Source organism: Raphanus sativus, chromosome 4 (genome assembly GCF_000801105.2).
Source record: "Raphanus sativus cultivar WK10039 chromosome 4, ASM80110v3, whole genome shotgun sequence".
NCBI classification, from domain to species: domain Eukaryota; kingdom Viridiplantae; phylum Streptophyta; class Magnoliopsida; order Brassicales; family Brassicaceae; genus Raphanus; species Raphanus sativus.
In genome coordinates this window covers 20,509,203-20,524,450 of record NC_079514.1, presented here as the reverse complement: position 1 = coordinate 20,524,450, position 15,248 = coordinate 20,509,203, and the positions used below count along the sequence as shown (strand labels likewise).

At 33.2% G+C, this 15,248-nt stretch overlaps 1 protein-coding gene across 2 annotated transcripts; it reads left to right on the top strand.

Annotated features, from left to right (window-relative positions):
- Window positions 1–8,225: 8,225 nt before the first annotated feature.
- Window positions 8,226–14,889, top strand: LOC130511305 (uncharacterized). 2 transcript variants are annotated; one of them, XM_057008226.1, is made up of 2 exons: window positions 8,226–8,631; window positions 9,279–14,889. In XM_057008226.1, exon 2 carries the CDS (start codon window positions 11,882–11,884, stop codon window positions 12,785–12,787), a length of 906 nt encoding a protein of 301 aa, XP_056864206.1. In that variant the 5' UTR covers window positions 8,226–8,631; window positions 9,279–11,881; the 3' UTR covers window positions 12,788–14,889. The 2 variants fall into 2 exon arrangements, with proteins under 2 accessions (XP_056864206.1, XP_056864205.1); XM_057008225.1 differs by having other exon boundaries at window positions 8,228–8,631; window positions 11,872–14,889.
- The last annotated feature ends 359 nt before the right edge of the window (window positions 14,890–15,248 follow it).

Sequence of the window (15,248 nt, the reverse complement as noted above, 5' to 3'; positions counted from 1 at the left end):
CCAGGATCATCATCCCCGTAAAAGCGCTGTTTCCCTTCAAAGTAAAAAGCTGTTTCAGCTCCGCCGATTCAAACTCCAGACCTTCCTCTCTGGCTCCAACTCATGTAGCCACGAGATAAAGAAAAAAACTCGGGGTTATCTGAGTGAACGCCATTTCGAGCTCCGCTACAAGCTCTAAAAGGAAAGAAGGAAGAGGAAACGATAAACCGCCCTCCTTGAAATGAGCCATAAAGGCTCCGCAGTACCCCGGCCTTACGGAATCGGGAGTGTCACCATCAGGAAGCTCGACTTCGACGGCATAGGGAACTCCCCAAAGCTCTTGGGTCACCTCGAGCTCAGCCCCAGTAAGCGTAGACGGAGGATATGGGCCAAACTTTTCATTTGCCATGACTTTGAGCAGAGAGAATCAGAGAGAATAATTGCAGGAAAAAGCAAGATCGAGATGGAGAAGGAGATGAATCCACTCCGCGAAATAAATAAACAAATATGAAGAAAAAGACGGTTCCCTAGGAAGTTACCGTAATTAAAACCACGAACTATCGATGTGAGCCACACGATTTGAGAAAAGTGGCCGACCGGTCAAATCAGACGGACACACGTGGCTACCCAGTCCGAGATTCGTGACCTAGTGAAAGGTTATCGCCCTTTCGACTTCCTAAAGAAAATCGACTTGACTAGGGGACAAATGTTGGACCCAATTTTGGACAATCAGGCTTGATACTTGCTCAAATTACCCTATAGCAATATTACTCTAATCAAAAGAGGTCAATTGTAGTACTTAGGGATCGAATCCACAAGGACCTGAGGAATCAATAGATCTTATTGTAACTAAGCTAGGCTGAAGATTATTATTAATTGCTGTGAAAATAAAAGTAACAAGGAAATTGGTTTGAGCAGAACAATTACTCAAGATGATTGGATGGCTTAACTAGTATGATTTAAAAGAGTTAGATCTATGGTTACTATTTAGGTTATCAGGATTATAGAGGTATAATTCCTATGTGAGATGCTTGTATGATATTAAAAAAACCCCAACTAAACACTAGCCCAACTGTCGTTGCGACCATCTATTACTAGAACCGATGAACACGCCCTGGCGGGTCATAGATTAAGGTATCGATTGATATTATGTCGCATGTATCGATCGACTTGCTGTCGCATGTATCAATCGATTGCTGTCGAGTATATCGATTGTCATTTACCCCACGTCTATCGATCGATCACTCTAAAGGAGTATCGATCAATGCACTACTAGTAAGCTTTACCGATCGTAGGTTGAATACAGTTCACCAAACAATCACCCAGTCAGTTGTCGCTTGTTCCAGGTAAACTGCTGGCTCAAAGAAGATAGATCCAAGGATTGTATCTTTGTATTCATGTGTAGGTTAGCTACTCCTACACAAGCATTAAGCATGATCTTCTAAGATGAATATCACATGTTCAGGTAATCATATTTTTGGCTAATCCCTCATACCTATTTGAACCCTAAATCTAACAAAGGTGTCTACTTAGACATAGCCAAATAAGACATAGACAAAATCATAAAAAAACTCTGTAAATAGAATAAATAAATAAATGGTGTTCAAGAATGCTCTCAGATTTGACAACTCTCTCTCACCAAAACTATGAAACTAAAAGCTATATTAGAAAAACCGTTGTCTGCCAAAACACATAGGCAAGACTTAAATACTAGAATAATTAGGTTAAAACACGTCAGGGGCATTATGGTAAATAGATGGTGTCTTGGGCTTCAAGTCGGCTGTGACCAAATGTGGGCTTCTGCGGCTGAGTGTCGATCGATAGTAATGAGTGTACATCGATCGACGCGCGTCTATCCTTGTCGACCTCGACTGGCCGATACGGTCCTTCTCGGGTGTAATCTTTAAAATGCTCCAAAATGCTCCAAAATCATCATCTTTCTTCTATTAGCTCATGTACCTATAAATATGCAATATAGACCCAAGAATAGATAGAACATATCCTACCAATATACCATGCCTAAAAGTGGTTCAAAATCATGGTATATCAGGGCTAATGGGCATATTCTAGAGTAACGGGCCGCAAGATAGAAGCCCGCAAGAAGAGCTCGACGTGAAGACGAAGTCGAAGGAAGAATCGGAGATCACGGAGTCAGTTACAAGGAAGACGGAGTCGAGATTATAAAAGGAGAAAGAGATCAATGTTTGAGGACACAGCGAAAACCCTAGAGAGAGAGCATATCACACACTTCGACCTCCTTTACTTTGTCTTAGAACTCGATCTTGTTCGATCTCTTTGTTATAGTAGATCTCTTTGTCATTCCTTGTAATCGATCTCTTATTCAATAAATGTCCATTTTGTCAACCGATTTCCGATTACATCGTTGTGTTCTAAGGATATCGTTGCCTACATCCTTTGTCACTTCCTAGTTTACTTTACAAACACTATCAAATACTTAGTGTATATTTCAGGTTGTACACTGCGATGAGACTGTTTTGCAACACCCGAAACATAATCTACAAACTTAACAACTTCGATATACTCTCGAGACACTTACTTTCTAAAAAGAAAATGAAGGTCTAAAGAGTTTTTATGTTCTTTTTTAGTGAGAGAAGATGTCTTTTGTGTGTGATGAGAGAGATCAATGTGAGATCTCACTTGTGAAGAGTTAAGAATTGTATTTATAGTGAGAATTTAGCTTGGTCACCAAGTTATCAAAACTTGGAAACCAAGTTGTCTAAACTTGTCACCAAGGTGACTTAGAAAGTTTTCTCCTAAGAGCACCATTAACCCAGCACCCCATAATGGGGTGCTTAATTTTTTTTATTTTTATTTTTTGAATTTTCTTTTCTGACTAAAAAAAATAATAAATAAACCAATTGCGGGCTGCCACGTGTCAGTGGGGCCCGCAAATTGATCAACAGTCGACACTTAAACAAGCTTCAAATGGCGGTGGTGCTTTTTTTGGTGGACCCCACCATTATTATATTTTTTTTTGGGAAAATTGCCAATAGAGAACAAAAAAATAAGGATGTTGTCCCTTTGGTATAAATTCCTTTTTGTCCAATTTTTCTCTTTTCTACCCTTTCTATTTCTGAAAACTAATGAAAAAATTATTTTTGTGAATCAAAAAAAATATTAAAAATATAAACAACTAATAAAACACATATATACACAAGCTGATATTTTTTCTTTTTTCAAAACGTTAATAAATAAAAATTTGAAAATACGTTCTACTAAAGGTAGAATGTGCCTTCTACGGAAAATGGTATAGTAGAAAGCTATTTCTAAAATAAACACGTTCATCTACTATTTTAGAACGTACATTCTACTATTTACTAATTTTCTAAAAAAGTAAGCATCTTCTACTTTTATTAAGTATTCTAAATTTCGCGGAATGTATTTTCTAAAATGTACTCTTCCGTCTACTAAACGTAGAAAGCGTGTTCTAGAATTTTGTCAATCTTCTACTTTTAGAAGGCACCTTTTACGGATAAGATTATCTGATTTTTGCGAAAATTAATGAAAATTTCAGTTAAGGAAATATTCTAAAAATCTCCTAAAAATATTCTAACTTCCTAAAACGTGTTATTTTCGATTTTACTTGTCAAAAGTTTTTGAAAAATGATTCTCTCTTGTCTTCTTCATTAATCTATGGTTTTTCTATAGTTTTTCTTTTGATTTTTTTTCACAAATTCTTGTTCTCTATGATACATATCTATACAACATGTGGTGTTTTGAAATTATTTGCAATTTTTTGTAAAGTTTTATTTTTATTTTTATAAATTTTACAAATTTTATTTTTATTAAAAGTTTTATTAAAAACATTTTAAAAGTTCTATTTTTATTAAAAAGTTAGATAAAATTAAAAAGGTTATAACCGTTTTAAACTTTTTATAAAAATAAAACTTTGTAAAATGTTTTTTATAAAGTTAGTTTAAAGTTTTTATGAAATTGTTCTTGTAAAGTTTTATTATTATTTTTATAAAGTTTAAATCTTTTATTTAATTAAAGTTTTATTAAAAACGTTTAAAACTTTTTATAAAAATAAAAATTTGTAAAATGTTTTTTAATAAGTTTATTTAATGTTTTTATTAAAAAAGTTTGTAAATTATTTTTATTTTTACAAAGTCTATTTTTATTAAAAAATATTAAATTTTTTATTTTATTTTCCCTTTTTAAAACGTTATAAATTAAATTTCTAAAAAAAATCTTTTAGTTTAATGTGTTTGATAAAAACTTTAAACAAACTTTATAAAATTTGTAAACTTTATAAAAATAAAAATAAAACTTTACAAAAAGTTATCAATAGAAAGTTTAAACAAACTTTATAAAAATACATTTTAAATTTCTTTATTTTTATTAAAATTTTTGATAAAATTAAAAAGTTTACAAATATTTTAAACTTTTTATAAAAATTAAAACTTTGTAAACTGTTTTTTATTAGGTTGATTTAACATTTTTTGTTAAAAAAAATTGTAAATTATTTTTATTTTTATTTTTATTAAGTTTTACAAAGTTTATTTTTATTAAAAAAATTTAAAAGTTTTTATTTTTATTTTCACTTTTTAAATGTTTTTAATTATTATTTGTTTTAAATTATATTAGCTTAATGTGTTTAATTAGATTAATCAAGGGTTAGTTTTGGGATTATGAAAGAAATTATACTAAAAGGACAACTAAATGATGGTTTTATATCGTAGGGACAACCACGCTGAATTTTTGTTCCGTTTTGGTAATTTTCCTTCTTTTTTTAAGCTTCCCCCTTTAAGCTTCTGCGTTAATTATGCCCTAAGGTTAAGCCTTTTTCATCATGGTTTTAAAACCAAAAATTGAATCAATTTACTCATCTCATTTGGCTTGTAAAATGACTCCAAAATCTTCATATCTCTTCACAAAAAAATCAAAATTTTACTCAGCCTTTTAGCTTATAAAATTTTCCTATTCACACATCCAATTTCATACTCACCCCATGGTACTTATATTAATTGGTTCCAATATTAGAGAATAAAATCTGGCACGAAAATTTCCTCACTCTAGATAACTACTTGCGTTTTTGGGGATTGGATCATTATCTGGTCCTTGCAAATATCCAATCTAAATCTTTAAAAGCAAAGAAATTTTTTGAAAACGATAAGAAGTGGTTCGGTAGTGAAGAAATCTGACAAGTGATTCATGATGATGGAACTTTCCCGAGTTACCAACAAATGCAGACATCATGACACATATTGTCCGCTGCAGAAAATCTCAAAGATATTAATAAATTACTAGATTTTGACCCGCCCTTAAAAGAGCGGGTATATTCTTTTATTTTAAATTTAAATTTTTATATTTTTTTCTGATTATATTTGTATTTTTGTAATCATATTTGTGTATGAATTTAGATCAAAATATATTGTAATTTAAAAATTGATCCGGTATACGCACGGTTAAGGCTGAGTTGCAGGTCGAACTCGCCCCGCTGACCCGCCAACCCGCAGATTTTTAACTTTGTTTTGGTTAAAAATATGATCCGCACAACCCGCAAACAAATAATATTGTACATGCATCCGCTCTACTTAATTTAGTGGTTATCCGTGGGTTATATACATATTTTAAAAATCATTATTTAATTTAATTACTATAAAAGTATATTTATAATAAAAAAAATTATACATGACTTAAATTTTAAATTGTTTTTTTAAATTCTTGTATTTAAAAAAGTATTTACTTTTTTAAATTTTTTTTTAAATAATTTGCGGGTCGACGGGTAGCCGCGATCCAAAATCCACCAACTCATACTAAGCCCGCATAAAAAACTCATAACCCGCATCCGCAAATCAATTTTTCAAATAGTTGGACGAAAAATAATTAGTTAGTGAAAGGATTCAACAATTTTTTAAGTAAATTTTTTGGTATAGATGAGGTACAATATTTTTTTTAATTAATTCCACACCATCATTCGATACAAAAAAAATATATAAACATTAGTAATAGAAACAATGGTTTATACAAATCTTTCTTACGCACATATTTAAAATGTTAGAAGTCAACGGTTTAGATTATAGTAACATTTAAAGTCAATAATAGTAATAGGCTTTATTTAAAAGAAGGAAAATCTTATTAAGTTACTATAAAATAGGTTAGTTATAAGATTTTGTTATATGTAATAGGTTGGACTAAAAAAATAAAAGGGTCCAAAACAATTTGTATAAGTCAATTTTTCAAGACTGCTTCTGTTTTAATAGTATAGATAGATTATATATTTATTTTAAAATTAATTTAGTTAATAATTTTACATTTAGGATATTTAGGTATCCTTTTGGTTGAACTCTCTTTGAAATCTCACTAATGTTTCAAAATACGGCTGGATTCTGGTTCATTTTTGATTTTTTTGGGTTTAGAAAAATTGAAACCGTTTAGTTTTTTGTAATTCTAGGTTTAACTTGTTTGGTCTCGGTTTGTTATTTCAGTTTTTAGGTTTCGGATAATATGTCTAGGACTTAGAGGAAGAATGGGAGCTTTGAGCTAAGAAGTATGGTATAACATTCTTGATCATCGTATAACACCATAGTCACTCTTCAACCTACCACATAATAGTTAAGAAAAATTATCAATGCAATCGTATAGTTTCATAACATTCTTGATCATCGTATAACACCATCTTTGACATCAGTCAATTCTCATTAGTTTTATGTCACTGTTTAGATCTGAACATTTACTTTTAAGCAACACCATAATTAATCTTAGCAGATTCTATTTATAACAATTTATTAGCTCATATTAAAAAAAAGAGTTATTATTTATCTAATTTAAATATAATTTCGAATATCATTTGTAGCTCAAAAAAAAATTAGCTCTACCGTATAACTTTAAAGTAATATGTTAGCAATTAATAGTTAAATGACAAAGTAACTGAAAAATACACATATAGATATATACATGCAAAAAATTAAAAAATAATAATAATTTGATCAATTTCATTAAGACATATACCCATTTAGTGAAATTTGTCATTTTGAGCATTGCATAATTGCACTGGTCCATGACTCAGTTGTGGAGTCCACAAAAATTGTTTGCAAAGTATCAGATGCACAATTTATTAGGTAATAAGATTATATATTTTTAAGAGGTCAGCATGTAGTTTACTTTATTGTTAATGAACATAACTATAACTAGATTTTGGATCCGCGCGGCGCGCAAGTGTTATTTTGCTTCAAAAATGAATAGATTATATATATATAATTTATTATATTAATCTTTATAATGGTGAAACTCTAATTTTATGTTTCATATGGTTTATATATATATATATATATAATGAACCGAAGCTAAATTTAATTTATTAATAGATAATATTATTTAGAGAAATTATAAGTTGATAAATAGGCCCATATATAATCTATTAATACATTAGAATAAGCCTATTAACATAATTTTGAGGATTAAATTGGTACGATATATTTTGAATCAATTGCTGATATACTCTTCATCCAAAATTATATTCTCACATACTCCTCTCTTTTAATTTTTTTCTTTTTCATTTATTTTTTGTTCTAACAATAAGTAAAAGTCTAATTGATCCTTGATGAATTCACTTATTTTCAGTACATGCCATTTAACCTAATTTAACTTTATTCTCCTAAATTTTAGATCCACGTATCTTTTTTTTTTCATTTTCTTTTATCTTCTTCAATTCTACTTTTTCCTCTCTGCCTTGTTCTTCTTTTCCTTCTCATTTTTCTCTTCTTTCTTTTCTCGTTCTTCGTCTTCTCTTCCGCCTCTTTTTCTTCCTCCTCTGCTCTCTTTTCATCTTCCTTCTTTGCTGCCTCTTCCTCCTTCTCCTTTGCCTCTTCCTCTGCCTCCTTCTTCTTCTCCGCTGATTACCTTGTCAACTCTTTTCATCATCTTCGATCAACTTTTTTGTATTTTCGGTTTTTAAGATCTAGAAACAAAATATTAGAGTAGAACACGAAAAAGAAACTGCAAACCCAGAAAACATTTTTAGCAAGTTATATTATCATGTAACTTGGTAAATCTGTATGTCAAGATACAACTCGGTAAAACTAGAACTAGATACTATGTTATACCATCCTTGCGGTATAACTTGGTAAAATTGGGACATAGTTATACAAAGTTGTACTTCGACAATGGTGTAACTTGGTTCAACTTAGTTTTTACTTTTACCTAGTTATATTTTTTAATTTGATACCTAAAATTCAAAATTCAAATTTTCAATTGAGGAGGGAACACATAAGGGGAAAATTTTGAAATCTCTTATTTCATTAAAATATTAGTATGTGAGAATTCGTAAGAGTATGACATAATACTTTTTGCCTCGTTAAGAGTATATAAGATTATTACTAATATATTTTAAGTAAATTAATGGGCCTATCTAAAATGTTAGAAAAACAACAAAAACAAACCCATCGGTTGGCCTAACTGATTTTTTTCCAGGAGCACACAATGTTACCTAACTATTCATCTTCCTAACTCATAATTTTTTTCCTGTCGGTAAAGCATAAATATCTATTTTCTGGTCTCAGTTCATCAACCTTAGCCTTACCTCGTATTATTCAATGAACACCTAAGGAACCAAAAAAATCTTCTCTAATCATTCATGATTTCCATCTTGGTACCCATCGCTTAAGTTGATCCGCTTCATCTGCCAAGGTAAGAATTATTTTGGTTCTAAATCAAATGAGTTTGAGTTGTTGTTTTCAAATCAGTGAAACAATTTATTCATACATAATAATTAGTTTATTCACAAGGTCAAGTATAATCGACGTTCGTAGATTGAGGCTCCAATTATAGAAGCTTTGGAATAAGTTCTAGACGACTGATAATTAGAGAAGTCGGATTGAAAAAATTGCAAAATATCTGTTTTAAATGGTAGAATCACCAAACTAAAAATATTTAATAGATTATATGAATAATATTTCTAGTTAGTGTCAACGTTCTTATATATTTTTTCTTTAAGACATATTTAGTTTTAGTAGCAAATACAAACTACTCTTTCTTGAGATAAAAAGAGACATTAGACATCAGTGCTTTATACAAAAGCAAGAATGAATGGAGAAGGACAGAAATATGAGAATCAATTGTAAAAACTCATAGTGAAGGGACAAAGGAATGGTAACTAATTGTTAAAAATTTATGCCCTTTCATAATCTGAAAACTGATTGACCATATAAAGTAGAAATGAGTTCTTTACCAATAACCATGTATGTTGATATCTTGTTTGACATATATTATTGGTAGCCACTGTTTTATAAGTTTGATTATTATTGAAAAAGTATGTTTGTTTATCATTTTTGTAGTGTGACAAACATCCTGAAGATTTTAATGGATATCATAGTATTTTATAATCTTGAGCCTAATTAAGTTAGTCAATGTTAACGTTCATGTATTTAGTTGGGTGTAATGGTCTCATATATAGAAATTATACAAGATTTGTATTAGAAAATAGTTTCTGATGAGAAAATTTATTATGATATTGGTTCTTCTGAGAACCAAGTTTCAGGTATACAACAGCAAATAAAGACATCAACTTTTCCGAACTACAAAATTTCTTATGATATTGGTTCTATCCTAACTATATTTTAAGATGAAAGAAATGTTGAACCATATAAGTTTAAGACTTTTAGAACCTTGCCTTAGCTATATAGTAATTTGGTTGAGTGATGTATGTATGGATTTTTGTTTATATTAATAATAGTGGTAATAGTTCAGATAACCAAAGAGAACCCACATGTTTCAAAACATCAAAACGAAATTTCAGTTATTAAATAAATGTTAGGTAAAAAAAATCTTGTTCACATAAATTAAAATAATCATTTTAAGCAACTTGAATAGCAAACATGATCTTCAGTCTCGTCCCCTCCATTAGCCATTTAGTAGGAACTATGTTTCTCAGAACCACAATATGACAATCAGCCTTTAGTCTAAGACTATGGTTTCGTAAAACATAAAACTTAATAGTGTTTAGAAAATCATGACCAAGTGCTTCATTGTTTACCAAACTTATAACACTATGATCAATATTATTAGCACTATGATAAATCTTTTACTATCTAGTTTATCCAACATGTAATCGTTAACTATATTTACATCTTCATTAGTTGGACAAAGAATAGCTCTCTCTTGAAAAAACAGTTTTTTTTTTGTTTTCATCCAATATCGTTGAATCGCCATAAATAGTTGTGCTCATTGCTTCTCTGCTTCACAATCGTTAGGCTCAGAAAGTTTACCATCCCTAACTCTTAATATTCACTCTGAAAACTCCTTAAGATCCTTTGACTCTTTAAGTGACAAATGATATACTATGGATTTTACCCACTTTTAGCCATGGTATATGAGTGTTTTAGAATATATTTTTTTTGTTTAGAGTCTATTTAGAGTATTTACAGGTTCAGAGACGATTTGGAGAAAAGAGGTGATTTTGGTGCCTTTTGGAGTTCTTCAAAGTCCAGAACTTCACAGACACGTCAGATGTTTATCTATGGATGGAGACCTTTCCACCGTTAGTTTTTTTCTCATCTTTTGACACAAGATATAGATTTGAGTTAGCTTTCTAATTACACCGGTTTGAGGTCAATCAGTATCCTGTAGCGGAAGTTATGCTGGTTTTACTGAAAAGTAGTCAATCTGCATCGCGAGAGAAAGTTGTCGAGAAGAGGAACGTATATCGATCGATGCAGCACACTGCATATCGATCGATATGAATGCCAGAATGCAGGCCGAATGCCAGAATGCAGGCCGAGTAGATTTAATGACCGACTGATGCTCAGGAGCCACCACAAAGTTACCAAAATACCCTTGGACGAACAGAAACCCTATTTATGTATTTTCTAAGCCATTATATTGTTTACGGCTACACTTTCCTTAATTCATTATTCATTGTTCTTAGTTAGGAGAGAAGAGAGGAACTCCTTGAGAGTCCTCTTGGAACTCCATTTGTTTTGGTTTTATATCATTTATGTTTTTCATTTATTCATCTATGATTTCTGTGACAAACTTCATGTCTGAATAGATCCACCTGTTAGGTTTAGGGTTCAGATAGGTTATGAGGGATTAACCCCAAATATAGAATTTCTAAGTTATGATATTCATCATTGAAGACTGTTCTTATTGCTTGTTCTTGAGTAATTAACATGAACTTGATCTTACATTAATTAGGCATTAGCTACTTCTTTGTCTCATATCTGACTTGTCTTCTCTGAGCTAGGATTGATAGATACATCGAGAGTTGGTTTAGAAACCCTAGTGAACACATTATCAACCCACGCTCAAAGCTTACTAGAAGCGTATCGATCGATTCTCCTACAGAGATATCGATCGACACGAAGAAAGGCAAAGCGGTCGATTCTCCTATAGAGACATCGATCGATGCTTTCCTAGATTTTGACAACGAAAGTTGGAGATCTTGGATCTAGTAATAGATAACCTAAGCATCGAGAGTTGATTGGTTATTCTTATAGTTGAGTTCTATAATATCATGCTTTAATCTCTATATCATTATGATCCTGATTTCCTAATAGAAACCTTAGATCTAGTAAACCATTGTTCCATCAAACAACTCCCAAGTTGAACGATTGTCTTGTTCAATTTGTTTACTGCTTTATTTACTGCTTTATTTATATTTACTGTCTTATAATCTATTAGCCTAGCTTAATCATATAACTATTAAATCTAGTGTGTGCCCTAACTTCCTGTGGATTCGATCCCTAAGTGCTACAACTCGACCTCTTATTTGAGAGAGTATAAATCACTCCTTAAGGTAATTTGAGTGATATCAAATTTGGCACCGTTGTTGGGGAGTGTTGATCGCCATTAGAACTTTTCTAGTTAGATTTAGTCTAGGTTTTACTTTTGTTCAACAAAAAACTCATAAACTTTTTTCTTGTGTTTTAGGTACATAGATATGAGTACCAGAAGCAACAAGGGAATAGGGTTCTTATTAGTAGAGCCACTGGATTTGGAATGTGTGATCCATAAGTCTAAGAGGGCAGTCGACACCCTCCAAGCAGCGATCAACAGCGTAGAAATCCGATTATCGATCGATGCCGATCATCAAGTATCGATCGACACCCTCCAAGCCGAAGCAATCAACAGCGTGAACCAAGCATCGAACGACACAATTCAGCATGTGTCGAAAAACAATGTTCATGCGGGTACTGTTCATGGGGCATTGTTCATCAGAGTACTGTTCACAAGGTCACTATTTATCCCGGGACTGTTCACCTCGACACTGTTCACCAGATATCGAACGACACCGTTGATTTGGCATCGATCGAAACACTATTCATTGCGGCACTGTTTACCGAAACACTATTCACCAGGACACTGTTTATCACAAATCGATCGGCACTGTTCATCCCGCATCGATCGACACCATTCATCCCGCATCGATCAATACTGTTCATCCCGCGTCGGCGAAACTGTTAATCACGACACTGTTCATCGCGGTACTGTTCATCAAAACAATGTTCAACACTACACTGTTCATCCGTGTACTGTTCATCCGACGCTGAAAAATAATATTCATCAAGGGTCGACCGAGAAAACTTGCGTGGAAACAGAGGAAGTCAATGTAATCATACTGAGATTCGATGAGAATTGGATGCTAAGAGATGAAGAAGGTCACCCTCGCAACACCACAGGACAATTGATTAATGCAAAGTGTGTTGTAATCCCTGATGTGATTGTTGTTGTTGAGACAACCGAGTTTGATCTGAACCGCGAATGTATGATTGGGGAAGTGTGGACCCTTTCCAAGGTCTTCTTCATGAAGATCCCAGAGACCATATCAAAGAACTTGAGGAACTAGCCTCATCAAGCAAGCAGAATGAAGTATCTGTTGATCACATTATCTGCACGATTTTCCCATACTCTATATTCCTCAACAAATTTCTCTATGAAGCTGCAGAAACTCGAGAGAGGAAGTTTGATGATATGGTGGACCAAATGATTAAAGGTTGGGAGAAGGAATTGATGGCTAGATTCAGTCAGATGTTGGGTGTAGACTACACTGAGCCAATTGAGAATTTGAAACCATGAGCACTCACATCAAGAAGCCAGACATTCAAGTTCAATATGCAGATGAGGAAACACAGAGGGACAAACTGAACAGAGGACAGCTGGTCAACCATTATACAGTAGAAGGTGATGAACAACATGAATTTGGAGAGCTGAGCAGAGTAGAAGAAGCTGATATTAGTGACACAAGTTCAGCATCGATTGACAACCTCACATCACCATCGATCGACACCAGCACCTCGGAATCGATCGATACATACTTTTTTCATCGTATCACTCAAAATCCCTGAAAAATTGAGTAGTCCTCAGGACATTGCAGAATCGACACAGAAGAGCACTAATGTACCAAGTTGTTATCCTACCTTAGGTATGGACATAGAGATTAACATGGATGATTTCTTGTTGGAGCCAGAGGATAGAAAACAACTTGGAGATTTGGATTCGAGTAGAGAAGTTTCTACAGAAGATTTTTGGAGCTAAAGGATGAAGAACATCCTGAAAATTTGAGACAAGACTTGGAGATGAAGCTTAAGGATCCAGAAACTTCACTAAAGGTTAGCATCGTTCGACACCAACATGATGAGATCACTCGACACCCACCCTTCATCATCGATCTACACCCACCCTACATCATCGATCGACAGACACAAGACTGCATCGATCGACACTCATTGTTGCAAAAGCTACCATGATACATAGTTAAGCTAGCGCCAGTTGAGGAAAGAGAATACAAGTCTCAGGCCTCACACCTTGCTGTCACCAAACATCTGAGATCACCAATCTGTTCAGAAGAAGCTACTGAATTTGCAAAAGAGTGAAGAGGACACATGATCCTGTGAAAATTGTCGTTCCATGCACGGTATTTAAAGTTGAATCTCCTATCCCTCCATATAGAAGTACACAACTAGGTTCCTACAATGTAGTATTTGATGATCATCAGCATGTAGTAGCTTCTCAGAGAGGGTTGATACTTAGAAGTGACATCGAGCAAGGACCATCATTGGCAGTGTCGAACGACACCAACCCGACATCATCGACTGATACCTCTTTCTTCATATTGATCGACACCCCTGTGGTTTATCACACGCGGAGACAGAATGAGACAAGTCCGGGGGAAAGAAGAGAAGGAAATGGAAGAAGAGGAAAAGGACCAAGATAGATTCTCAGTTATCATTGACTTCTTACTTCTCAGATGGTGTCAGGAAATCCAGAGTGCGCAACAAAAGCTTCTCACAGCCGTTTACAAAGCTTCGAGCACTCCTTATTGCTGAGATGATAGACAAAAGAGAAGAGTATATGGAGGAGGCTTTCACACAAGAATGATAAAGCTTCAGAGAGTGGACATTGAAACATGTTTTGGACCATGTTCTCATTCTCATCCGGACTAAATCAGATCTCCAGAAGTCAAGCAAAAGACTAAAAACAAGCGCTGAGTGGAAGGCAACCCACTGTTAGGTTTGTTTTCAATTTGGTTTTATTATCATATACTACTAATATTTGCTTTTATTTATTGCAGGTATAAAAAAAAAGTGAACAGTGACGACGACAATGTAACAGAGTTACTGTAGCAGCACATCGAGCGACACTGTAGCAAGAAAATCGACTGAGACTGTAGCGAGTTACTGTAGCGAGTTACTGTAGCAGTATACTGTTCATCAAAAAAAACAGATCAGACTAAAAGTTTGCCATCAGCATCGACCGATGAGACCAGGTCGATATCGATCGACATCATCACATCAGAAACGATAGAAGTGCACTCACTTACATCGATCAATACGGTTTCAGTCATGTATAACGTCCTAACTTGTTATATTCAGTACTTATGCTTTAAGTTTTTAGTGACTGTTATACACTGGGGACAGTGTAATTTAAGTCTGGGGGGATTACTAATGATTATCTACTTTATAAGTCTTATCTAAAATGTTTTCAAAAAAAATTATTGAGTCAAGATGGGGATGATGATCTTATTTGATTTACTACTTGTCATCTAACCACTCTTTAGACCAGTCTTAGATCTACTAACTACAGAAGTACTATAAATATTAAAGTGGATCAATATGTCAACTATGTTTGAACTTACTGAGAGTGTTAGAAGGAACCAAAGCTCACCTCCAACCTAATTTGACATGATTTTCTTGTCTTGGGGCTTTGTATACATGGGATCGGATTCTTCAAACAAGTCTGGAAGATAAAGCCTTGTGTAAATATATCACCCTTTCTCTCTTTATTTCGATATTTAGATTAGATAGTAT

Bases quoted from the DNA above. Each gene is read 5' to 3' on its own strand.
- LOC130511305 (XM_057008226.1), top strand. From the start codon at position 11,882: ATGAGTACCAGAAGCAACAAGGGAATAGGGTTCTTATTAGTAGAGCCA.